Genomic DNA, 24,836 nt, shown 5'->3' with positions numbered 1-24,836 from the left:
AGCTGCTGACTTTATGATGAGCCACTTGACACAAATCTGTGGACATCGTGGGCAGAACGGGGAACGGGGAAGTTCATGACGGCCCGAATTGTCTCCGGGTCTGTTTGGAGACCGCAAACGCCAATATGGCCAAACACTGTAATTTACATAAGAGCGAAGCGGCACTTCCAGAAACTTAGCTCAAGTCCATTTCACCGGAAAATAGCCAGAATTGTGCACTGACTCTCAAGGCGTGCTGCGAAAGGGGCGCAAAACACAATCACACCGTCCAGGTAGCATAAGCGAGTGATCCTTTTGAATGCTTGAAGTAGTGTGCGCATGACCATTTCAAAACTTGATGAAGCGTTGCGCAGGGTAACAGGCACGGCCTTGAATTGGTAAAGGCGGTCAGTGATGAAGAACGCAGTCTTTTTACCAACCACACCGTCTGCAGCAATTTGCCAGTAGCCAGATCGAAAATCCGGAGACGAAAAATTAGTGCCACCGCGGAAGCAGTGATCTCGTTGAGGTCACGATAGTCGATGCAGAGCCAACAAGTACCGTGTTTCTTTGTCGCTAATACGACGGAGGAAGTTCATGAACTAGACAGTTACTGGATGATGTCTTTAGCAAGCGTCTTCTGCACATCCTTTTGAATGACTTCGCGGACACACGGTAAGGCCGATCGTGAATTGGCATACAGTGAGCGGTGTGTATTCGGCGAGTGACAATCAAAGTCTGACCTAAGCAGTGCCCATGAATATAAAGAAATATCTCTATAAGATGCCAAAGCGTGGAAAAGAGCGTCAACCTCCTGATGCAAAAAGGTCTGATAAGAATCTTGTTCTGAAAAATTGCGTCGCTGGCATCCGCTTACTGTGTACCTTCAGTGTGATTAGAAGCATAGGCTACAAAAATAATTTCTGCGGCCCGGTCTTCCATGGTGCTGAGCTGGCGAAGCGTTACCTGTTGGGAAAGAATTTGTAGGTTCAGCCCAAAATTTAGGAGCGGAAGTGAGACACAGTTGCCCGCAATCATGATGATGGTGTCTGGCGCAGTAACATTGTGCATAAGCTGCACGTCAGCTATGGGAGTGATAATGTAGTCGTCATCGAGGACGGGAGGGGTCCATGACAATGGTTTGAGGTAGTAGATCAACAAATGCGGTGGGGCTTAGACGTCAGTGGGTATTTATTGCGGATCCCACAAAAGAGGAATGTGAAAACAGAGTATATTAGCTGAACAATCAATGAGCAGAGTCCGGCGAAAGAAAGTCAAAGCCCATTATGAAATCATGGGTGCAACGAGCATGGACGGTGAGAAGGACGAATGTGTGACGGTCGGCGATGTTGACGTGGGCAGTGCCGATTCCTTATATGTGGACAGTACCATCATCGGCAACACACACTGCGGGCGTCGTAGACGATGGTAAGGTATTCTGCAGGCGGTAGTGCAAAGGCGCACTCAATATGGATGAATCTGCTCCAGTTTCGACGAGAGCAATGACACTAACACCGTTGACTTGGACGTCAAGAATGGTATGGCCTGTGGGCAGCGTCAGTAGAGGGCTTGTGGATGATCTTGATATTGCAGGTACACCTCCATAAATTCCACTGTATAGATTTCTGGCTGTGAGCCTTCTGAAAACGTCGCGAAGGAAGAGCGGCTAAGCCGAGGAGAGCCGGATTGACGGCGTTGAGGCGATGGAGATCTGGAGTAGCGGCTGACAGAGAAAGAGGCGTCAGTGGTAAGAGGCTCACGGCATGCTGAGGAGTAGTAAGTAAGAGGGGATGAATTTTGGTAACTGTTAGAGCGTTGGTAGGCAGGGAAGGTGGACTGGATTGAAAACCCCAATGGCAGCGGCAATAGCGAGAAATATGTTCGACGCGGTGACAGTGAAAATAGATGGGTTGAGGGTGAGGCATTCTACATTCTGAAGTGTTCCGAAAGGACAAAAGATTGGTGTGGGTACGACGAACGACAGCTCTGGCCCATGGCCGTGGAATGGCCGAGTTACTGGCTGCACGGATGGGAGGCTGTGATTCGCAAACACTTGTCTTACTACAAAATGAATCAGGGTTACCGATTGTAGCTACGTGTCGTAGGTTTGCAGTAGAAAACGGGCAGCTGAATGGATGCGGCACAGGCAGCTTCAAGATTGCGACGGACAATGCGCGTGAAGTTGTCACAGGTGGGTGGCTGGCAGGGATCATCACATGATGAAGTGGCAGCCATGTTTTGAAGTCGGCCGAACTGTTTCGTTATTCGGCGGCTTTTTTCTTGATCATGTCACCACGGACATTATTTAATGATTGTATCTAGAATGGACAGGTTTAAGTAAAGTTGCAGGTAGAACTATGCCTTTTAACACGTGCGCAACTTTGTCCGACTCAGATATGTGGGCGCCGATCATGCGGAAAAGAGCCAAGACATCCTGAATGGAAGCGACGTACGGCTCTGTAGACGTCCGAGCTCCAGTCGCCGGTTCCTTTTTCGCAGCAAGCTTGCCACCAGAGGTGTTGCCGAAAAGGTCGCGGATCTGTTGCTTGAAAGCGTCCCAGCTTCGTGCGTCTTGAACCATACCCGTGGTGCGCAACCAAGCTAGAGGAGAACAGTGGCGAATGCAAGGCGCGGGTCCAACCTGTAGTTCGCGATGACACGTTCGTGAAGGTTGACCCACTCGTCAATGTCAGCTTGGCCCGAGGAAACGCCTGAATCCCGGTTGGAGATGTACAGTTTTGTTGGATGTTGCCACGGGAGTTGTGGTTGTGGAAGACCATGTTTCTTTACCGGAAGATCTGGTAGCTACTCCGATAGTGCGGCAGCTGCGGGGCTCCGTGGTGGTATAGGAAACAACGCGCGCCTCCACCAAAAATATTTCGTAACGAAAGCATGGGTTCTGATTATGTAGAAGGTATGTTTCCAGTGAGATGCAAGGCTCTCAACAAAATGGTGGGCAGCTCGCATGCAGCAACACCGTCCTCTTTGTGGTCTTTTCTCAGCGACGGCTCTTTCCTTTCGCCCTTAGTAGACACATAGCAATATGCTCGAATAGACAACTTGAATCACTAAGTACATTTCACTGGATATGTGTCTGAACAGGCAAATAGAAGAGTAAGCAATACCAAAAATTGGATAGAGGAGTTTCAGGCTAAAATTTTTGAGGCTGTTTCTCTTCCAATGGAGTTTATTTTCAATGCAATTAGCCCCCTTTGCAACTTCAGCCAGTTTGGGATTTACTACTTATAATTTTCTTCTCTCTGCTTCTTATCTATTCTGCCGGTTTTCCAATCCACAAGTGCAGGGTAGTCAACAGGGCACGACCTTGGTTAACTTCCTTGCCTTTCCCGTTTCGTTTCTCTCGCTGCCACGCAGTCTGCGGTATCTTTGTCTATACCGAAAGGTTTTCGGGCCAACTTGTACCACTGTTATGTGCTCTTGGCATATGCCGCTTTCAAATTAACCATTCTCATACCAACTTGGGTCTTGGGTTTATGCCCGTGGGTATGTACCGCTCTTCAATGAGAAAAATATTTCAAAATATCTTGAGTGACGGATGGAGTGGCACCCTCTTCACACTGGTAGGTTAAGCATAGGAATCCGACTCTTTGGCGCCAGGGTGGAACTAGATGCCATAACGGGCCCTCCTTCTTTTTGTAACATTTTATAGGTGTCAAGGACAGGTACCGTGGTCATGCCCAAATTAGCAGTAATGTTTGGAATACGCCAAACAATCAGCAAAGGCTTACGAATCACTACAGAGCATATTACGATAGATTTCAAAGGAAAAGATAGGCGAGGCAAAAGTTTAAAAAATAGAACCTTAAACTTTCGGAATATACCTATGCAAGACAGGAAGTGGCAGGAGCAAACTACATAAATATAGGTGATAGGCTAATTAAACAGACCGAAACAATCACGCAGAATAAGAACAATGCCTTTCCTACTTGAGTCAGGGATTACAAGAAAAAAGTTGACGGGATGTTGCAGAAGATAGGAAAGTGAATACTAAAAGGTTATCGCACTGATAAAAGGAAATCACTCAAGCTAAGGGTCAAAGAAATAAACAACTTATAGAACAGCATGAGCAGGCGTCTAGAGGTCATTGAGTACCCTAAAATTGGGGTACCTGAATAGCCACTGCTTAGATGCAACACATTTCGGGAAAAAAAAACGAAAAACGTTGACCGGTGAACTAGTACAAGAGAGAGAGAGGGAGAGAAATAACTTGTATTTAGGTAGCGGACAGATTGGTGGGGTGGCGAACGCGGCCAAGACGGCGGCCAGAAGCCGTTGGGCTCTGGCGCCATCCTCGGCCTGATGGACTGCCAAAAGTTGGTCTTCGGGGGCCGAGATGTACAGCATTGTCTCTTCAGTGCTTCGAATCCTTAATTTCTGGACCTCCTCAGGGCGCCCGAAGGTAGGAGCAAATATTAATTAATAAGGCAATAATAGACAATACTAATAATAATAAGACAAAAAATAATTTACGGGTAAACGATGGGTGCCTGACTTTCGCAAAAACGATGAAGGTGCACCAACTAAACATTCGCAAAGGGTTTATAACGAATGAAGACTAATATTTCTAAATAGACGACGTGTTGAGGTGTACGAAGCTCCTCATTCCTGATAACATTGGCAAAAAAGAAAGCGCATTCATGCCTTAGACACAGCAACGGTGCAGCCTGAGAGCTAAAAATGTTCTGTGGAAAACGTTTCTTATCGTGACAGATATCATGTGCACACTGCAGGAGCATTCTGGCCGCCGCCGTAATCCGTATATAGTCCAGGAAGAATATCACTGTCGCCGCGCGTCGTATGGTGTATGTGCGAGTGTAAGCAAACGAGCAAAGCCCAGAATCGCAAGACACTACAGCGCCCTCGAAGGAAGAAAGCGGAGATGAAACAGGCCGTCTTCCGTCGCGCAAAATACCGTCGGGTGTATGGGGGAGTGGGCGGCAGGGAGAGGCGGCGTTGTTCTCCGGTAGCAACTGCGCATTTCGCGACCGGGCGCAGGGGAAATTGACAATCGCGGTTCAATCTCGGGCGCCATATATTGAGCAGGGAGGAAGATTCTTGATTAGAGGGTGAAAGGCGGGTCTAAGTGCAGCGCGGTAACTGTCTTTCAACAGAGGGCACCTCAGCCGCACTGCACAAGGAGGGAATGAGAGAAAGGTGGGGTGGCAGTAGCAGCAACGACAGAGGATGCCTAGGCGCGCGTCACCGAACAAGCTCAAAGACGGTCGGCAAGACCGGCTTCATCGGCGATGGTTAACAGAGCACGGAGCATCACCCTGAAAGGAAAATTGTAGCCCCAAGGGTGCAGGATATGTTCCACCACCGAGTAAGGTAGGTTATACTGACGGTCGATGCTGACGAGGGATTTTCGCGCTGCGGCGGAAGCCAGGCACTCGCAGAGCAGGTGTTGCAGAGTTTCCAGCGCGCCGCAGTCGCGGCAGAGGGTGGGCTGGAGCGCCTCGGAGGCGGTGCTGACGTTCGCCTACTCCCAGTATCATATAAAATATTCACCAAAATAATCTCCAATAGAATAAGGCCAACACTGGACTTTAGTCAACCAAGGCAACAGGCTGGCTTCAGGAATAGATACTCTACAATGAATCACATCCATGTCATTAATCAGGTTATCGAGAAGTCCAGAGTACAATAAGCCTCTTTATTTGGCTTTTATGTATTACGAAAAAGCATTTGAATCAGTAGAGATACCCGCAGTCATACAGGCATTGCGTAATCAAGGAGTACAGACCGCTTACGTAGATACCCTTGAAAATATCAACAGAGATTCCACAGCCTCCTTTATTCTACACAAGAAAAGCAGGAAGATACCTATAAAGAAAGGGGTCAGACAAGGATACGTAATCTCTACAATGCTATTCACTGCGTAGTTGAAAGAAGTATCCAAGCTATTAAACTAAGTAAGGATCGATGGCGAATATCTCAGCAACCTTCGGTTTGTTGATGACATTGCTCTTTTCAGCAACACTGCAGACGAGTGAAAACAAATGATTGAGGACCTTAACAGAGAGATTCTAAAAGTGGGGTTGAAGATTAATATGCTGCAGACAAAGGTAATGATGAACAGCCGGGCAAGAGAACAAGAGTTCAGCATCGTCAGTCAGCCTCTAGAGGCTGTGAAAGAGTACGTTTAGCTAGGTCAACTGCTCACAGGAAACCCTGATCATGAGAAGGAAATTCATAGAAGAATAAAAATGGGTTGGATCGGCATATGGCAGACATTGCCAACTCCTCACAGGAAGGTGTACAAGGAGTGCGTTTTACCGGTGCTGACATATAGAACAGAGACCTGGAGATTCACAATAAAGCTCGAGAACAAGTTGAGGACCGCGCATAGAGGTATGTAACGGAGAATGCTTGGCATAACGTTATGAGACAGAAAGAGCAGTTTGGATCAGAGAGCAGTCGGGTATAGCTGATATTCTAAAGGACGTTAAGAGAAAAAAAATGGAGCTGGGCAGGTCATGTAATGCTCAATTTTGATAACCGTTGGACCACTATGGTTACAGAATGGGTACCAAGAGAAGGGAAACGTTGTCGAGGATGGCATAAGACTAGGTGGAGCGATGAAATTAGGAAATTCGTTTGCGCTAGTTGGAATTGGTTGGCGCAGGACAGGGTTAATTGGACATCCCAGGGAAATGCCTTCACCCTGGAGTGGACATAAGATATTATTATTATTATTATTATTATTATTATTATTATTATTATTATTATTATTATTATTATTATTATTATTATTATTATTATTATTATTATTATTATTATTATTATTATTATTATTATTATTATTATTATTATTATTATTATTAGCGCACCAATTTTGCATGATCTGAGACTAGAATATCAATATTTTATGCCCTGAAAAAGTGACTGTTTGTGATTATTTATCTACGTTGTCCGCTTATGGTCTAGAATGCACAATTGCAGCTCCTACTAGACCGGAATTAGTTATTAATAGCCTAGTGCAATCTTGTTTAGACCGCATAGCGGTCAGAGCTCCCAGCTGTTCATTTAGGTCATGTACTATTCTACAACGGATGGCGGACCATTATTTTGTAGCATGCCGTCTTGTTTTACCAGACGCGTCTGGAACGTCATCGGTGGAAACTGGATCTGGGCAGCGTAAATGCCTTGTCCCTACTGTTAATCAATCCAAGCTAGATAACCTTTTCGTTTCGTTTGTCTGGGCATCCTTAACCAAGGAAGATTCTTCGGGCAAAGTATATGAAAGGTTCTGTATGCAAATGAAACATTTTGAATTACGTTGCACACGGCTGATAGCTAAGCCGATAAGAAAGAGTCACTGCTGGATGAACACGGAAATTCTTGCTTCCCTTTCGTATCGAGACAACTTGTGGAAACGCTGCAAAAGAAATCCGAGAAACCAAAGACTGCGATTAGAATACAAGTCGGCAAGAAATAGAGTTGCTGCTCTTCTGCGTGCCACCAAACGCTGTTACTTCTTTGATAAATTCCAACAATGTTCAAATAATGTAAGCAAAACTTGGTCTTTGGTAAATCATCTCAGAGGAGTGAGTTCCAATAACCGGTCTATTTTTGGTGCTTTTCAACAACCTCCCGCAGAAGTGGCTGATGCTTTCAACAGGCACTTTGTTAAAGCGTCCCAAAGGGCCGTCTCTACATATAGAAGCACTCCTCCGTTAGGGCATTCCGTATCTGCGTCGGCTTTTCTTCCGAGAATTTTGAAAGGTGATCTGGAAGAAATTATTTTCAGTTTCCTTCCTAACAAGCCCACTGGATATGATGGAATCTCTTTACACACCATCATAAGGAATTTCAGTGCGCTGTCAGATATTCAGTATATGTCCTGCATATACTGAATGGTTTTTTGCAAGGCGAAGAAATTCCAGAATGCTTAAAAACTGCAGTTGTTGTACCACTAAAGAAGTCAGGGAAGAAAGCTAGTATGGAAAACTATCGGCCAATTTCAATATTGCCGATCATTGCTCAGGTCTTAGAAAAATTTCTTTTCCATACGATGTCTTCTTTTCTTAACAAATTTTCTATCCTGACCAATCGACAGTTTGGCTTTATTTCAGGGCGTGGTACTGTGGCACTGGTTGAGGAATTTTCAGATGAACTGTTCTCGGCATTCGATCAGAATCTTTTCAGATGTGCGCTATTTTTAGATGTAGCGAAAGCGTTTTACACCCTGAATCATCAAATCTTGTTAAGTAAAGTGCATTTTTGGGGATTTCGTGGACCTTCTTACAAAGTTCTCGAAAATTACTTGAGCAACAGATTTCAGGTGGTCTCTACCGATGAGAAGGGCGTATTTAGTTCTAAGCTATCGATAAAAGCTGGAGTTTCTCAGGGGTCCGTTTTGTCGCCATTGTTGTTTAATATCTTCGTTAACGACTTCCCTTTGGCAATTTCGAAATGTTCAGTATCCCAGTATGCTGATGACACTGTATTATTAGCGACACACCTCTCTTATAAAACGTCAACTGAAATGTTGCAAAATGATGTTTACAAGGCAATGCTTTGGTTCTCTAATAATGTAATTGTGGTAAATGCCTAAAAAACAAAACTTGTTTGTTTTCGCTCCCCACTCAAGACTACAGTTATTAACATGCCTCTCTACTTGCGTGAGTCAGACTGTGTTCATTATAAATGTGCGCCTATTCCATACGTGGATTGTATGAAATATCTCGGAATCTATCTCGATAGTAATTTATCTTGGCAACATCACTTATCACTTATTTGTTCTAAACTGAGGCCAGTAGCGTGGCTGTTGTTTAATATCGAAAGTACTGCACCCTTGTCTGTGAAAAACATTATAGCACATGCACTAGCTTACAGTGTGTTGAGGTACGGCATTACAGTCTTTGGCTTTTGCTCTGATCGCTGGAGATGCAGGGCAGACCGGATTATAAAAACATTCTTAAAAATGTTGCATACAATTCCCCAATAGTAACATCTGCAAATATCTTCCGTGAACTTGGTCTACCGAACTTCCATTCATTACTTATAGAAACAGTTGTCGTCAAACATTTCTGCAATTCCGCTTTCAAACAAAAAAGTGCCGCCACAAGGGAGCTTGGAAAACTAGTCCGTTATGTAGTTCCGCGTTCAGCCACAAGGTATGGCGCAGCCAGACTCTGTGCTTATGTGCCTGACATATTTATCAAACTGCCAGAAGAAATTTTTAACGCGACGTCAAAAAGCACGCTCAAACACTTCTTAAAGCAGCTACAGTAAAATTAACCTCTTGTACATTTTTTATTGCCTCGCAATATTTACCTCTTCATCTTTTGTTATATGTAGATAACCAAATGTTATCTTGTTCTTTTCAATTTTTTGCCTTTCGTTTTATTTTTTATTTTTTTTTCTTCATGTCTCATCAATTTATGTACATCTTTTTGCCTTGTCTATCATATTCATAGGTACGGTCCTACAAGCCAACTAAGGCTTAGACCGGCCTGCTTGTGTTGTTTTGTATATTTTGTGGCAATAAACATTATTATTATTATTATTATTATTATTATTATTATTATTATTATTATTATTAAGGTGATGATGATGTCTGGCAACTAAATATAATGAGTAAATGAGAGAATGAAAACACTTTTACTTTGAACGCCCGCAGAAGTAGATGCGTATGTTTCTCAAAGAAAAGAAAAAGAAATATTTGAGACCTCACTATTTAGCTTCCTGGAATTTAACTATCAATAACCACAGAACACATCGTTTGTTGCCATTCTTGACTTGAAACCTCTACCAATTTTACCTCACTGATACTGCGAATTATTTCAGAACAATACTGGTCTATCATCGTGGGTTGACAAATGATCATTTTTGTAACGCTTGAGTAAACTACACTGTATTTATCTTTCAATATTCGTAAATGCGCAGGACACAACTTGATCATTTCTGACATGTAGACAATAAAAAATTTATAATGTGGTAACCAGCGTCGCGTGTTTCATACACGGTTACAAATTTTAAGTACATTATACATGATACACTAAGGGTATTGATAGTTTGTGGGTCGACAAAAATTTGCTGAAACACCAACATATTGTTTTCAGCTGGTAATCAGTTTACAAGTATGGTTGGAGGATCATACGAAATTTTAGGAGCTTCAGAAAGTTGTTTTGTACTGCGCGGTCCTCAACATTTAGGTGGTAAGTGTGCTTTCCTTGATGAACGACACTGCATACATTAAATGTGAGTACTGTTTGCTTACATTCTTTTATTCTAAAGAGCTTATTTCTGGTAAGAAGAAAGCAATGCCTATATCAACAAACAACCTTTCATTAGCTACCAACCGCTAATAAGCAACGTTTTACAACAGTATCTCGCATTCGGAGCACTGTCTAAAATGAGTCTTTCTTTTTTTTTACGGCTCATGTTTGATAAACTACAAGCAAGCTGCTTTTGTCGAAATGAAGCAGTCACATTGATCTGGTTTTCTCACTTTCTAGCAACACGCAATGAAGTTGTGAGCTAGAAGTCTCCATCAACCAGATTTCAGCCGGTATGAGAGAGCGCTGCCAAAAAAAAAATGAAATTTTTCTGCCGCATGCCACTAAACAAACCGAGAGGGAATTCGTAAGACGTAATTCACATATATAGTTTGAACAAAAGCATATATATATATATATATATATATATATATATATATATATATATATATATATATATATATCCTAAATTATGCAGAATTCGTCACCATTCCCCGACCATTCACCTCAGATGGAGCTCCACCCTTAAGTTATGGCGGGGTTGTACCTAGGCCAGGAGCACGAGTCTCCATCTTGTTTTTTCACCAGATGCCTCGTGCACCGCGTGCTGCGATTTGAACTGTACCTGCCGTCGCAAACTCCTGGCGTACGTGCAACGATCGGCCGAAATGATTTGCTTGTGGCTACACAGGGCGTATCGCCCGCATTGTCGACGCGCTCAGTCTACTGGCGCCGAATTAACCGTGACATCACATAGTACAGGCGTGCTAAGGCCATTTTGCAGCTCTTACGGCTCATCTTCTGTGCTTGGTTTCTCCATCGCCGAAGACATTACGCCGGTTCAGCGTTCACAGTTTCTATACTTAAACGAATTTCGTTCTTCTTTGAATGTCATGCAAACTTCTTTGGGCCGCATGTCCGCCGTTACGCATACCATTGACACTTGCTCCTAACCGCCGCTGCGACAACGCACATATCGTGTATCTGCCATAGAGCGTCATGTTATCAATGGGCAAGGCGGCGACATGCTTCACGTCCAAGACATTTGACCTTCATGTAGTGCGTGGGCAGTTCCTCCTGTCTTTGTTACGAAAACGCATGGCTCTCTAGCTGCTGTGAAGATTACGCACGACTTAACAAGATAACTAGCAAGGATGTCTATACCCTACCGCGAATCGATCATCAACTGTCTACAAGGAGCGGAAATCTGTTCTTCATATTTTTGCGGTCGGGATACTGACAAGTGCCAGTGGCAGAAGTCGACCGGCCGAAGACATTTGTTCCGCGTGATCGCTTATACGAAGTTAACGTATTGCCTTTTACTTTGTAATGCGACTGCAACGTTCAGTCCATGACGGACGACGTTTTCCGTGGCTTGAAGTGGCACACATACCTACGCTATATTGATGATGTCGTTGTCTTTGTTTCAAACCTCACCATGTACCTTGAGCGTCTCAAATGTGTCGTGACGTGCTTAACAAATGCCGGCCTACACATTACCCTGAAGTGCCGCTTCGCAGAAAGACAGCGGGGTCATGTTGTACGTAAAGGCGGCGTCCTGCCGGATCCAGCCAAACTTCGCGCCGCCACTGAACTCTCTAAACCAACGTCGATAAAAGACATACTCAGTAGCGTCTGACTCTTTTCTTGAGACGGTTTATTCGAAATTTGCCGTAAACGTACCACCCCTGAAGGAGCTGCCCGGAAGCAATGGCCCTGTCTCCTCATAGTTATCGGAGTGTGAGGAAGCTTTGAGAAATCTGCGCCGCCTTTTACTTCACCCCGACTTTTTCGGCATTACGACCGAACAGCCCCTACGGAAGTGCACACGGATGCTAGCGACGTCAGCCTAGGCGCTGTCATTGCGCAACCCAAGCTCATAATCCCTGAATACGTGGTTGCATAAGCAAGTCGGAACAAAAACCGAGAGCAGCTGCAGTGTGCCGAAGAAAAAATTGTTAGCCATCATCTGGACCGTTACTATGTTTCGTCCTTATTTGCATAGGTATTCATTAGAAGTCGGCACAGATCATCATGCACTCTGCTGGCTTTCAACATTGAAAGATGCCTCAGGCTTCCTTGCTCGCTGGGCAAGGCAGCCATATTGTCCATGTGCAGCGCCTCAAGGCATACTATGGCCCGCTCATCGTGGTGAGCTCTTAGGTTTCCAGCAAGGCTCCTTCTCGTTCCCGGGGGTAATTGCAGTGAACACGACTAACGCTGGCCCAACATCATCACCAGCTCTAAGCATGGGTTTGCCGTTCGTGCTGGGACTCTTGCTTATATCGTATCGGCTCGTTACACGCTTTGAGTTCACAGTAAACAAACCCCTTTACTATCTATATCGTGGTTGCTCAACGGGCCAAACAATTTATAATCGAAAATGATTTTCACAACTTCGCGGTAATCTTTGCTTTATTGCCCAACAGTTTGTGTCAGTGGACCGATGGTTGTCAGGGGTTACAGGCAGGGGAAGTCGTCCTCTTAGTCACCGAAGCAGCAGAGTGCGTGTGGGTTTTTTGCCTATCACACCTTCAGAAGCAGTGCACGAAATTATATTTAAAGTCAAATAAATACAACATCTCGGAGTTACACTTTTCAAGTGGACAAAAACATTTGGAAGTAGTTGTTGGTTATACTTAACGTTTCCAGCTGGTGGACCCGCCGAAAAATTTAAGCAACCTCGTCTCACTTCCGAAAAGTTCGTCGTTGCTCTCATGCATACGTTACGTCAGGTCCAGCGTGCTTTACTTTGACTAGCACCCCCCTTTATACATATATATATATATATATCTGCCTTTTTGCATGTGTGCTCCTTTTTTCTAAATTGCGTGCATACGGGCGTACATAACTTTCCGTATAAAATGCAAGATTAATGCATGTAAATATATAAATTTAAGCATTTGCTTGGTCATATAAGGCGCACGTGTGCGTGTGTACGTGTGAAAGTATGCTGTAAAATATTGGGCGTTAAGGCTGCGGAAGAAGCATAGGTACTTTACAATGTGAAGTATTTTACAGCGAAGCTGTTAGGATACTTCCGCAACAATTTCTTCGCGGCATATAGTTGAAGCCTACGCCGGCCTGCTCGGTGGAGTGCTATTTGTGAAATATGAATAAAGAGCCGCCAGAACTGCAACTGTCGGGGTTTCTAAAATGGCTAAGCTTGTTCTTGTTGCTTCTTTTTCTTCTTTGCTTCTTCGGCCATACTTTGGGCTACTCGCTTCTTCTGTATCCGATTACGATAGAAATTGAGCCACTGGCTAAGTGTGATTTAGTGTCTGAATAAACAACTTTGTCCACTGGCTGCCTGCAAGTGGGCATGTTACAGAGTGTTCGTGTACATTCTGATGAATAGGAGCCCCTTATCTCATTTATCTATACATCTGCACTAGCTATAGAGTAATTGTGCTTATCATAAATCTTATAAACATTGAAGTATTTTTCTCATGGTAATTTGGGTTGTATGGTTGGCGCTTTAATGGCAGCAGCCAGTTCCGAGCTTCATGGGGATAGATAATCGCGAATTCATTTGCATCTTCTTTTTTTCAGAACAATCCATATGTTCTGTGTGGGTCCCCCAAAGCTCTGCTAAGCTGGATCACACTGAATGCATAAGTGCATTTAAATCGCAGTGCAAGCACGCCCATAGCTGTCTAAAGAAAGGACAGTCGTGATTTCTTGCACAAATTGCGACTCCCGGGATGAGACTATTGAGTAACTTGTTTTAATATACAGAACTAAACAAGCCCTGAAGTCTTCCTGTGATTGCTTGTTCCTTATTTTTGCTGCCTGCAAGAAATACTGTGTAATACGCATTCTTCGGTTATTGTACGCTGTACACTGAAACATTCAAAACATTACCAATCCCACTTTTTGAGATCCCGCGCATGCTCAGACATTATAGAAATTTTTGTGGCATTTCGCTATTCCACCAACGCATGCCACATTTTCCATCTTATAATAAAAATTTCCCTGCGGCGACAAATACAGTGTCAATATTCGTTTCAGGGAACTCCCGTCCGAAATATACAATGGCACGTAGTGTGCCGTAATAATATGACTGCAAAGTAGTGCTCAACATATGAGGATTCTTTTACCAATGGCAAGACATTTTCATGAGCCGTAGTATTTACCTTGTACTTACACGCATGCGTCGTATTTGCATCCGGCGAGGGGCTAATGCCGTAGGTCGAAACAGTGTTTCTTTTTTGTACGACACTGTGCTGCTTTTCTTCCTTAATATCTTCAGCCCCATGCATCTATGTACCGTTCGCGATTCCGTGTTTTATATGTTTTGGAACAACGCGAAGGAACGCAAAGGGTATACGCTACACTGCATTTGTCATGTCGGCTGCATGGTAAAAAAGAAATAGAAGAATGGAAGAAAGAGACGCAGTTTTGCCCGAATGGCGAAGCATCGATACTGTTAGCAAAGTATTATACAACTACGCGAAGGAAGGTTTGCAGATTTCTTGGACGTTTAATTGAGGCGAAGCTACACTGACTAGTTAGGTTAGCAAGCGCGTTGTCACGCGTGCACGGGCAAGCATGAAGAGACCTCACTCGAGAAACGCGAACACTTGCTGTCACAACGTTGGCGTGATCAAGAGTTGCAGCAGGGGGTGAACGAATTGCCCTTCGTGCTGCCTCTCACTTCAATCGAAACTAGGCGCGTCAGCACACAGCGAATTCGAAGCGATCAGCCATATGCGCATCCAGCCTTTGTACGCATCCCACATTACCCTCGAAGACAGGGCGAGCACGACCGCACTCAGTCGCGCCATTCGCAGCCGCGGCCCGACTAGAGGAGACGCGTACTCAGGTGTCCCCCTTGCTCGCTCCCCCTCCTAGCGTGCGGTCACCTCGCCATTTCCTCACATGCGCAAAAGACTACAATCTTAAAATGCGCCGCGGAAAATGACAGTAACTGGACAGTTAGTCTTAAAAATGGTGCTTTCCTCCCCCCAGAGGCTAACTGCAGGAGTGTGCTTGCCGTGTGAGATTTTTAGAGGGTAAATGTTTAGTCCCTAGTCGGAAAGAGGGTGAAGGGAGGATGAACGGCAATGCCTACTCCCCATGCACTGCGTCATTATCGCCGGTGTCTTCGAATGAAGCGGCGGAAACGGTATCGTCTGTGTAAATAGCGAAAACGCAAACAATCTTCAGTTCGTGCACTACCCCTTGAACTGCATGCAGGGCAGCATTTTGCTTCATCGTGAAAAAAAGTGCGTGAAATTTAGAAAGTGGAATATAGCGAGCCTTTCACTTCGTGTGCATAATATCGGTGAACGATATGCATTAAACGCGCAAGTCACGTATGTACTGGCGGATGTTCTTCGTCAGTGGTACCTATGTGTCTACCATTCGAGGGGAATTATAAACTTAAGGGGTGCGATGCATGCTTCAAACGGGACAGGCTAAGCATCACAGAAGTTTCCAGGTTTGCTGCTTCCAGATTTGTTTTATGGGGATGACATTGGGTTGCCAGCCAACAAGCGAAGTGATATGCACCGTCTGGCTAATATCTGTGGACATGAAGGTAAGAATTCGGGTCTGTAATTAAGCGTTAAAACTTAGCTGTTATGGTATTCAATAAAAACTATGAACAGAATGTGTCAATTCAAGGCCAGCAAAAAGCTCTGGTAAAGGAATATATATACCTTGGTATATGAATAAACAAAGGCGACAGATATCTGGAAACACGGGAAAAAGCAATAACAGCAAATGGGAAGAGAAAGGCGGCCATAAGGAAACACATAGTGCTATAGGGAACAATAGGTACGAGGTGCTCCGGGGTATGTGGAAAGATGTAAAGGTTCCAGGACTTACATTTGGAAATGTGGTTGTTTGCTTGAAATCAGGGGTACAATCAGGACTCGACGGCGACCAAAGGTCAGTGGGACGCGTCGCATTTGGCGCTCACGGGAAGAATACAAATGAAGCTGTGCACGGTGATATGGGCTGGACAAGCTTTGAAGTGAGAGAAGCGGAAAGTAAAATTAAGTATGACGAGAGACTGAGGAATATGAAAGAAAGTAAATGCACTAGCAGAGTTTTCAGGTATTTGTACAGGAAAATCATTGATTCACAGTGGAGGAAAAGAACTCGGCAGCTCACCAGCAAGTATGCGACCTGTATGGTGAGCAACATGGCAACGAAGAACGTCAATTGGAAAGTCAGAGAGGCTGAGACAATCTGACTGGTGGCGGCAATGGAAAAGAAACCTGCTATGAGTAACTACTTAAGAGAAATAAACTAAATCAGGAAAGAAACAATACTATTATTAACTCAACGGGAAGCTCATATCTTTTCGAAGCGAGATCAGGATGCCTTAGCACAGGCACTTATAAAGCGAGATATGAGAAGGAAGAAGAAGCATTTGCTTGCTGCTGTAAAGCTAGGGAAACGATGGAGCATGTTTTTTGTATGTGCAGATATCTGTCCAGCGTTCAATTTAGGCATATGTGGCCTCCTTGAAGCCCTTGGCGTGAGCGAGAGCAGGGGAAGAGTAAACATGTCCACAGTAGAGTTGAGGAAGCGGCGATTGGAAGATTGGCGGAAGAAAAGCACGGAAATGACAAACAACGGAGGTGTGCAAGAACAACGTTCACAATAGAGGTTCAGAAAGTTTGGCTCTGAAAACTGATCGTGGGGTTCATTTTGCTTTCCTTTCTTTCTGTTTTAACATAGGTAGGACATTACGCAATATAAGAACAAGAGCTTGGTGGCGCAAACCAAAACCCCGTTAACAGAGGGCGCTCATAGCATCCATCCATCAATCCATCCATCCATCCATCGAAGTCAATATGTTATGTCTTCTCGCTTGCCATGTTTGTGTTTCACGTACACCAGGTAATGTGTGTAATCTGCAATCATCCCGAAAATAATCGGGCAGCTTTTTTTTTTTGCAGCCGCATAATGCAAGTACACCCAAGGCTACAGTCTCTTCGCATACACAAACCTAACAAGCAAATAAACACAAACTGCACACACACACAAACATGCTATGTTAAGCCAAGAACCCAAATGGTTTGAGTCAAAGGTGTTTGTTCAACGTTCGAAGCACTTAAAACCCGAAGAATACGAAGCTAGGCGTGGGAGCATCCGTCCCATTGGCGCTGCTCTTCCAACTTCGTTCTCTTGTCTATTGGTCTGGAGGTAAATAAAATTTTCAACAGGCGCCCAGGCAGACAGTACTGATGTACAACTGCAGCCTCAGGGACTGCTCTTGTTCGTGCCTGCATCCGGAGTCTCCATGCAGTAGACAAGCTGGATGGTTCGTCATAAGGCTGCTCTGCAAGGTGAACCCCGGTGCAATAAAGGCAACTCGCGCTCTTTTTTAATCGCATGCAGTTATATACCGGGTAGGTGCTTCGTTTTTGATTGCACACACGTTGCATATTTTTACATGGCGAGTATTACATATATCGCGCGGATCTATATATACTGCCTTGACTGCTAGAAACACATTTGTCGCACACACTTCTTTTATTATTTGCAGTTATATCCTGCGCGTATCGCGTTAAAACTGTCTTTGCTTGGATTTGCAAGGGCTTTACGAGCGCGAGTCGCAAAACTTAGCCTCTCGTATTTTTTAGTTAACACCGCAGTTTAGCTTGGCTATCTGAGTCTTCTAAATTCGATGCTTTTGCGCGTACAGTGTCCTCAGCAAGTCATTAGCGCACGGCGCGCGCGTATGTGCAAGTCAAAGTGCACTTTGCACTGCCGAATGTTGCGTCAGTGCTATGTTGCGGCCATTTACGCTGAGTCATGTGGCTGCATCGCAGAAAGGTGTGTACGTGCTGCTCCGAATGGGAAAAACACAGCTCGTGTGGTCAACTCCTGTATTCTGGTTGTCGATCAGCGTTTCCCGTATCCATTATCTTATCGGAAACTCTTTGCTGCCAGGTATCTTGACCCTGCTGCATCTACTTTGGAGATAAAAACGAATTACTTCGCCAAGAAATGACCTGCTGTGCTTGTTGCTATCCCCATGACAGGGCTTCGGCATGCTAGTGGCAGCAATGCTGGTAGGCCAAATGCTGTTTAAATGATAATATTGTCCAATGTTTCCTTGGCTGATCACTGTGAATATGAATGCACAACAGTGAATTCAATTGCGAGTGCTTCACGAATTCTGCGAATACGTTTCGCATTGAATTCAATGTTAACTCCCACCCTCCCCCTCTCGCGCTGGTCGTTGTAGTTTTCATTTCTTGAAGCATGTATATAACTGTATAACTTACTTGAACGAACGTGAACGGAATTTTAAACACCTCTGGCCGTCCTTTAACAATGTTTTTACCTACCGACATGGCTTAGCGACCACGACAAGGCGCTGCCAAGCATGAGGTGGCGGGTTCAATTCCCCTCTGCGGTGGCCGCATTTTAATCGGGGTGAAACAAAATAACGCATGAAGACCCTCGTGGCCTGGAAAGTTCGCGTCCAGGTACCTGCATCCCCTGCAACACCAGGGCGGATCTCAAACTCTTAATCTGGTAGTACCCGCTGTACTCTGGCCCCAGGCAACGGGTCCTTGCTTCGCTCCCAACGGAATGGCGACCAACCTCCCTACAGACATGCTACCGAGACACTGCAGTGCTGCGACCGCCAATGAGCTCTGGCAGTCACTGCACGAATTCCTGGTTCATCCTAAGACTCCAGCCACTGGGACCAGGCTTCTGCATCTCGAGCGTACCAGCGAAAGCGTCAGATCCCATGATGTGGATAATTAGGTCCCCCACGGTTTTCCTTACCTTCTCACTCCCGCCACTTCCCAAGCCAATTTACTGCTGCCCTTTAAGGGCAAAAATGTGAATAAATACGTGCAAACAACAACAACACGTGTGCCACATATTGGGCAGATGTTTAAGAACCCCAGCTTGCCAGAATTATTTCGGAGTCCCGACTACTGCGCGTTTCATTATCACATCGCGATTTTGGCAAATAAAACACGAGGGCATACCCTAAATGAAGTTTGTAAAAATGTATTACATAAAATTTCTAACAAGTCTAAACAAGCAATTTCAAAAACACGCTGGCGCGTAAACGGTGGCTTGGAGGAAACTCGCGGAATAAAATAACACTTCGCGTTGCTGTTTACATGCAGTACCTGAAACGAACGTAAAACACTCCGGCCTTCCGGGACACATAAGGCAACAACGTCGCTTGCACATACGCGAAAAAAATATGTCGTACTTGTTTTCTTCTTGAGAAACTGTGTACCCTCGACACACAGCTTATCCTTTTTTCCCTTTTCTGCCTCCCCAAGTGTAGGGGAGCCAACTGGGCAGGTCCTTGGTAAACTTCGCTACCTTTCCCTTTTTAGTTTCTCTCTCTCTTCTCGACACACAGATGACGACGGTTGTTTAACATCGCCTTTTCTTTGACATGTGGGCTTCTTTGAAACTTCCCTAGCAATTTAGATATAAGTTACACTGACGTAGATGCGATAAGTCTTGTGGATGACATATGAGCCATCATGTTATGAACGTGAGACTTGCAACGAAAATATCGCTACTTGTAGCAAATGAACCGTGCTCATCAATTCGCATGCATTACTAGGTGCCCATATCGACTGGCAAACACGTTGCGCCACCTGTGAGCTCTGGCTTATCATTAGAGTGCCATATTTAGTAATAGTTATAGTGATCTATAATATATTATAGCGACACCACCGGAAGGGCACGCCTGGTTTTCCGGCGTCCCGTTACGCCCTGAAAAGCCGCCAGAGGCGCTGCCGCTCTTTTACATACTGTGGCCCGGACGGCTGGGCCTGCATAGTTGAAAGTTTCGTAAAATCGGTCATTCATTGCCCAATCACGAGTAATCGGGCGTGTAATATGAGTGTGTTTAGATATCAGCACCGACCGTTTAGAAATCTACGATTATTGCGTGCGGAAAAGCCCGAGAAACCGTAGGCCGCCGCCACCTAGCAGTAGGAAAAGCTGCGGTGACGCCATCTCGTGACGCCCGCGCAGAAACGGGCCGCCTGCGCGAAGCCGCTCGTGCCCTTAACATATTTTTCTAGTTTACTATAGTAACAACGCTCCACAAAGGCTCTGGCATCTGTAGTATACCTGAATGTGTTATTTCAATTTCCCTTTCGCCTAGCAGTGGGACAAAATGCGCCGGCACCAGTGCGCTCTGAATACCAAAAGGGAATTGCTGAGGATTTCCTTACCTTGCAGTTGCAGTATACAGCGTGCCCCAACTATCATGCAGCAAGAATGAAAAAAGAAATATGCAAATGCCACGTTGCGGGACCGCACCAAGGTAATGTCTGCCGTAGCTTGGAAATCGATTTTTTTGCATTGCGTCTGATTTCATAATTAGTCGTAATTTATTAAATCAACTTCTGAAACATTATGATAACATGAAATGTGTCATTGACAAAATTTAAGAGCAACATAAAAAAAACTCCCGATGCAGGTTTCTGCTGCTCAATACGTGCTAGATGGAAGCATTTTTCCAAGCGTGAAAGGAGCCTGTGAATACACGCAAAATTGCCGCCCGACTGGCCGCCCGAGGCCCTTTGCGTGTATTTGCGGGCTTGTTTCACGGTCGGAAGAACGCCATTATGTAGCACGTATTGGGCAATAAGAAGCTGTATCGGGAGTTTTTTCATTGTGATCAACAATTTTCTCATTGACACATTTCGTCTAATCGTAATATTTGAGAAGTTAATAAATAATTATGACTGATTACATAATTATACCGAACAAAAAATGTAATCTGAATAGCTCCAAGCGACGGCAAACAAGATTACCTTGGTTCTGTCCAGCTGCGTGGCATATTTATTTTTGTAACTCCCGGTGCATGAGCGTTGGGACATCCTGTATACATACGATTTGCTTCGTAGAATTTGCGCTGCTTGATTTCTCTTACCCTTATGCGTATCAGCGCAATTTGAGATTGCACTAGACCAAGTACTAATGTGCGGCTCTTTAAGTTTCATAGGACGCTACTAGGTGGCGCTTTTGCAATCGTGGGTAACGTGGCGCGCGCTTTATGTCCCGATACAGACGACGAGGGTTTCGCTGCCGTCATGAGCTTGCGCTCTTCTAATCCCTAGATACAGTGCTATGTAGTCTCTCCAGCGTTTAGGAGTACACATCTGTGTATTTGCTCGCAACTATCCTTTACTAATTAGGTATGACAGACCAGCTTTTGCAAAAAGGCGCGCTACTCTCCAGGTACGAGATATAGAGATGTAGAATTGGCACTGCCTTCATCTCTTGCCGCGGCAACGTACAGCCACCCTGTCACATCTAGTACGAACACGAAAAGCAAATTTCTAGTGTTTAACCTTGGACAAAAGCTGTTTGTAAGGAGGAAAAGTTAAGGATTTCGGGAAAAATACGCAATTAAGCTAGAAAATTTGAAGCAACCCATCCACGAATCACTAGCACTCCCCGCAGTAGAAGCATAAGGGCGCGCAATGCGTGTTCGGGTTAAGTATGACAGTGGCTGTATATACACAGTTCACAGACAGACAAATCAGAAACGGAAAAACAACAACAGCAACGAACTTAAGCGAATGAAACCGTGTTGGCAGATGTGAGCTCTACAGTTGCTTGACGTTAGACAGATCTTCAAGAATTATCTTCGTATTGGATGTGCATTGACGTTGACTTGAACTTTGACGGAGCGCAGTGGATCAAGCATGGATTGTCGTGGCGTGATAAGCACCGTGGCTGCAGTGGCCAGAAGAGCACAGTGCTTCCGGGGTGGCTACGACGAGCATTTTGGTTAGAGTACCCGTTTGGTAGATAGCCTGACAATTAGGCCATGCAGTTTTAAGAACTTGGAATTCCCCACACGTGACATTAGTCACTACAGTCGTAATGATAAGTAATCGTACAACGTCGCATAGGACTGTATAATATTTTATTTTATTGCGTTCACTAATAAACATACTTTCCGCGCTGGAACGATAAAATGTATATGTGCTTAACACCGTATCAGCGATCCCTCTTTTAGTCGTCATAAATTTCCACATGCGGATGGAGCGTACATTATAAAAATTTGGCACTATATATTAGCGGCCACGTCATACTTACTGCGCACTACATACACTAAAGTGCGCAGCCCCTGGTCTTTTAGCACTTGTAGAGGGTCACAGCCTGTCAAAACTTATCTTACATGTGCGAAGCGCTAGGTGATTCTAGAGTTTTCTTGCTAGGCTAAGATAAGCAGTAACGAAGGCCCCGTGATCTGTTTTTGGCATGGTACTACGAAGTCTAGTAAATCTGGATGGCGCTGGGCCTCGAGACGGTGCCATATTTGTTGTCTGCTCGAAGTTCTGGTTGTTGTTCTGACCGGTGACGAGAGTTCTTCGGTGTCATTTCGTCCACCCTGTGACTTCGCCTAGATGCTGGAAAAGTTGTAAAATACTATGAATAAGTTTGACGATTCTAGTGTGATCACAGAAGTAAGGATGAAGAAAACAGGCTACGGAAGGGCTTAGGCAATTAAGATGCGAAACACACGAGTACGTGGAAAGCGAGCAAAGTAAAAGTGTCCCGAAAAAGTACACATTTAGTGCTGGCTGTTATTGGCACAACCTACCGATCGTTTGGCATTCCCCGCGCAGAAGTTTGCTGAGCTCGGCTGGTTGGTGCATGTCGAAAGGGGATCAACACAAAACCAAAGATGGCAGGTAAGGGCAGACCCCAGAACAGCGCTGTTTCAGTCGTGTCGCTTTAGTCGTTGCGTTTTTAATTCCCTTCGACAATCCTTTCGGTAACTTTACAACAAAATGGTTCCCGTCTAAGTAAGAGGGTTATTGGTGTCTCCGTACTGGCACCTCGAGTACCGATCGAGTGCATCGTCTGCTGCACGCGCATCAAAACTAGCGCACTACACACAAAACCATGATGCGGTCTTCACGTCTACTCTCATGCATCGCTGAACGACTTGGTTATATATGCCCTTGATCTACTGTCATAAGAATGTTATCCTTACCATATATATGTCATGTTGATCGGCGTTCAAGCTGTCCGTGTTGGTCGAAATCCACGCGCAGCAGTCGTTAGCCATCTCCCCCGGAAGGCTTCGCGGAGTTGCTAGCCGCCAAAATATCGGACGGCCACTGAGTGCAGAGACTCCAGGTCCGCGTAAACGCCAGACTTGAACGTGTCGGGTTTGCCACGGAGCATCTTTTGGAGAGTTTTAGTCAATCGATCCGAATATCCCCCTGGCGGATGGTAAATCGCCAGGCACGGCAACGAAGTCCAGAGGGAGAGGCAGTAAACCTTGTGGCACGCCTTTGGGGCTTCGGTGTCCCGAACCAGTACGCAGGTACGGATAAAGCTGTGGGTGACCTTGAACGAATACGCGAGTTCGCCTCTGTTCAGCATCCCGCTCAAGAAGAGGTCGACAAGGCCACCGTAATGGACGCCCCCCGGGTGGTCAAGGTGATAAAGCGTCCAAGGCTGTACCAGGCGTTGCTCCATGAGACCGGAGTATACGTCGGCTATGCGCACCAGGCGCTCTTTGGGGTCCTTGATAGATTCCACATGGACGCGGAGCGTGCTGATGGCATCTTCCCTTGACATTCCTCTGACCTTCGAAAAGTTGAGCAGCCTTTCGTCGTCCAGGTGAGACAGTCGACCCGTCGGAATGCGGGAGAGGTGGGAGCACAACATGTCTACGTCTTCAGATGTCATCCCGAGTACTGAAAATGGCTCAGGCGGACTTCACCTTCAGAGAAGCGTCCTTGTATGGCTCGGTTGACAGTACCATCGCCCGCCACTGATTCCCATCGCAGAGATCGGCTCAAAAAATGACGCCGTGTCGTTCGTTCTTTCACTGGCGCAGCGGACGTTTCCAAGAAGCGCAGTTTACGTGTCGCCTGTTAGGGCAGTCCCGTCTTCAGGCTGAGGCCGAGATGCGTGCGCGCTAGCAATCCCACCCGAGGTACTCCTTACACCACAACGATGGCGTTCCTTCTTAATGCTCACAGCACACGAGTGCTCTATAATACGCTTTTCTTTGACCACAGGCACTTGGAAGTGAAGTTATACGCAGCGGTTGGTCACGTGCGTGGCAGTTATCTAACTAAAAGCACTGTAATTCGGAAGGAGTCATGGACCGACTTTTCCAGTGAAAGTTTATCGCAGACTAATAGAAGCGAATGAAAAACAATTTTTTTCGTGAGTTAGCAAATCGACAGCGTGCGACGCGTATACTCGTTCCGAGCACTTTATTGGTGATGCAGTAAAGCAGTACGAACTTTGCGTCGCTTAATCACAGATGGTCCATATCTTGGGCGGGCAGAATTCGTACGACCAAAACCGCCTAATATCATAAAACACCGATTCTGCGATGAATTAGAGATGCGAGGTGCTGGGCGCGGTGCTCGTGCTCGGGATATAGAATATTCGCAATTTCTTTCTTTTTTTTTTTTGCGGTGGCGGAGCCTTTCACCTGGGGCTTATCATGCATCGGCTGGCTTGGCTTCAGCTGCGCTCACGTTTCTGTATGATTAGCAAGTGGATGCGTTTTTCTGTTTGCCGTTAATTTTTCTGACCGTTAAGGTGAAATGACGAGGCCTAGACACTCAGCCGGAACTATGAATTTTTTCGTTCTTTCTTTTTCTTTTCTTT

General features: G+C 45.2%; 1 protein-coding gene across 6 annotated transcripts in view; it reads left to right on the top strand.

The window, feature by feature from the left end:
- Nucleotides 1-14,202, top strand: part of LOC142563764 (uncharacterized) — a 49,993-nt gene extending 35,791 nt beyond the window's left edge. For 4 of the 6 annotated variants that reach the window (XM_075674377.1, XM_075674376.1, XM_075674379.1 and 1 more), the window contains 2 exons: nucleotides 10,068-10,163; nucleotides 13,776-14,202. In XM_075674377.1, coding sequence (XP_075530492.1) covers nucleotides 10,068-10,163; nucleotides 13,776-13,900 — 221 coding nt within the window. In that variant the 3' untranslated portion in view covers nucleotides 13,901-14,202. The remainder of the gene's footprint in view (nucleotides 1-10,067; nucleotides 10,164-13,775) is intronic. The other 2 variants (XM_075674381.1, XM_075674378.1) reach the window with 1 other exon arrangement.
- Nucleotides 14,203-24,836: the final 10,634 nt, after the last annotated feature.

The sequence above is a fragment of the Dermacentor variabilis genome, chromosome 11 (genome assembly GCF_050947875.1).
Source record: "Dermacentor variabilis isolate Ectoservices chromosome 11, ASM5094787v1, whole genome shotgun sequence".
Lineage (NCBI taxonomy): Eukaryota > Metazoa > Arthropoda > Arachnida > Ixodida > Ixodidae > Dermacentor > Dermacentor variabilis.
The sequence above is the reverse complement of the archived record's forward strand: the minus strand, read 5'-3'. Positions and strand labels throughout refer to the sequence as shown.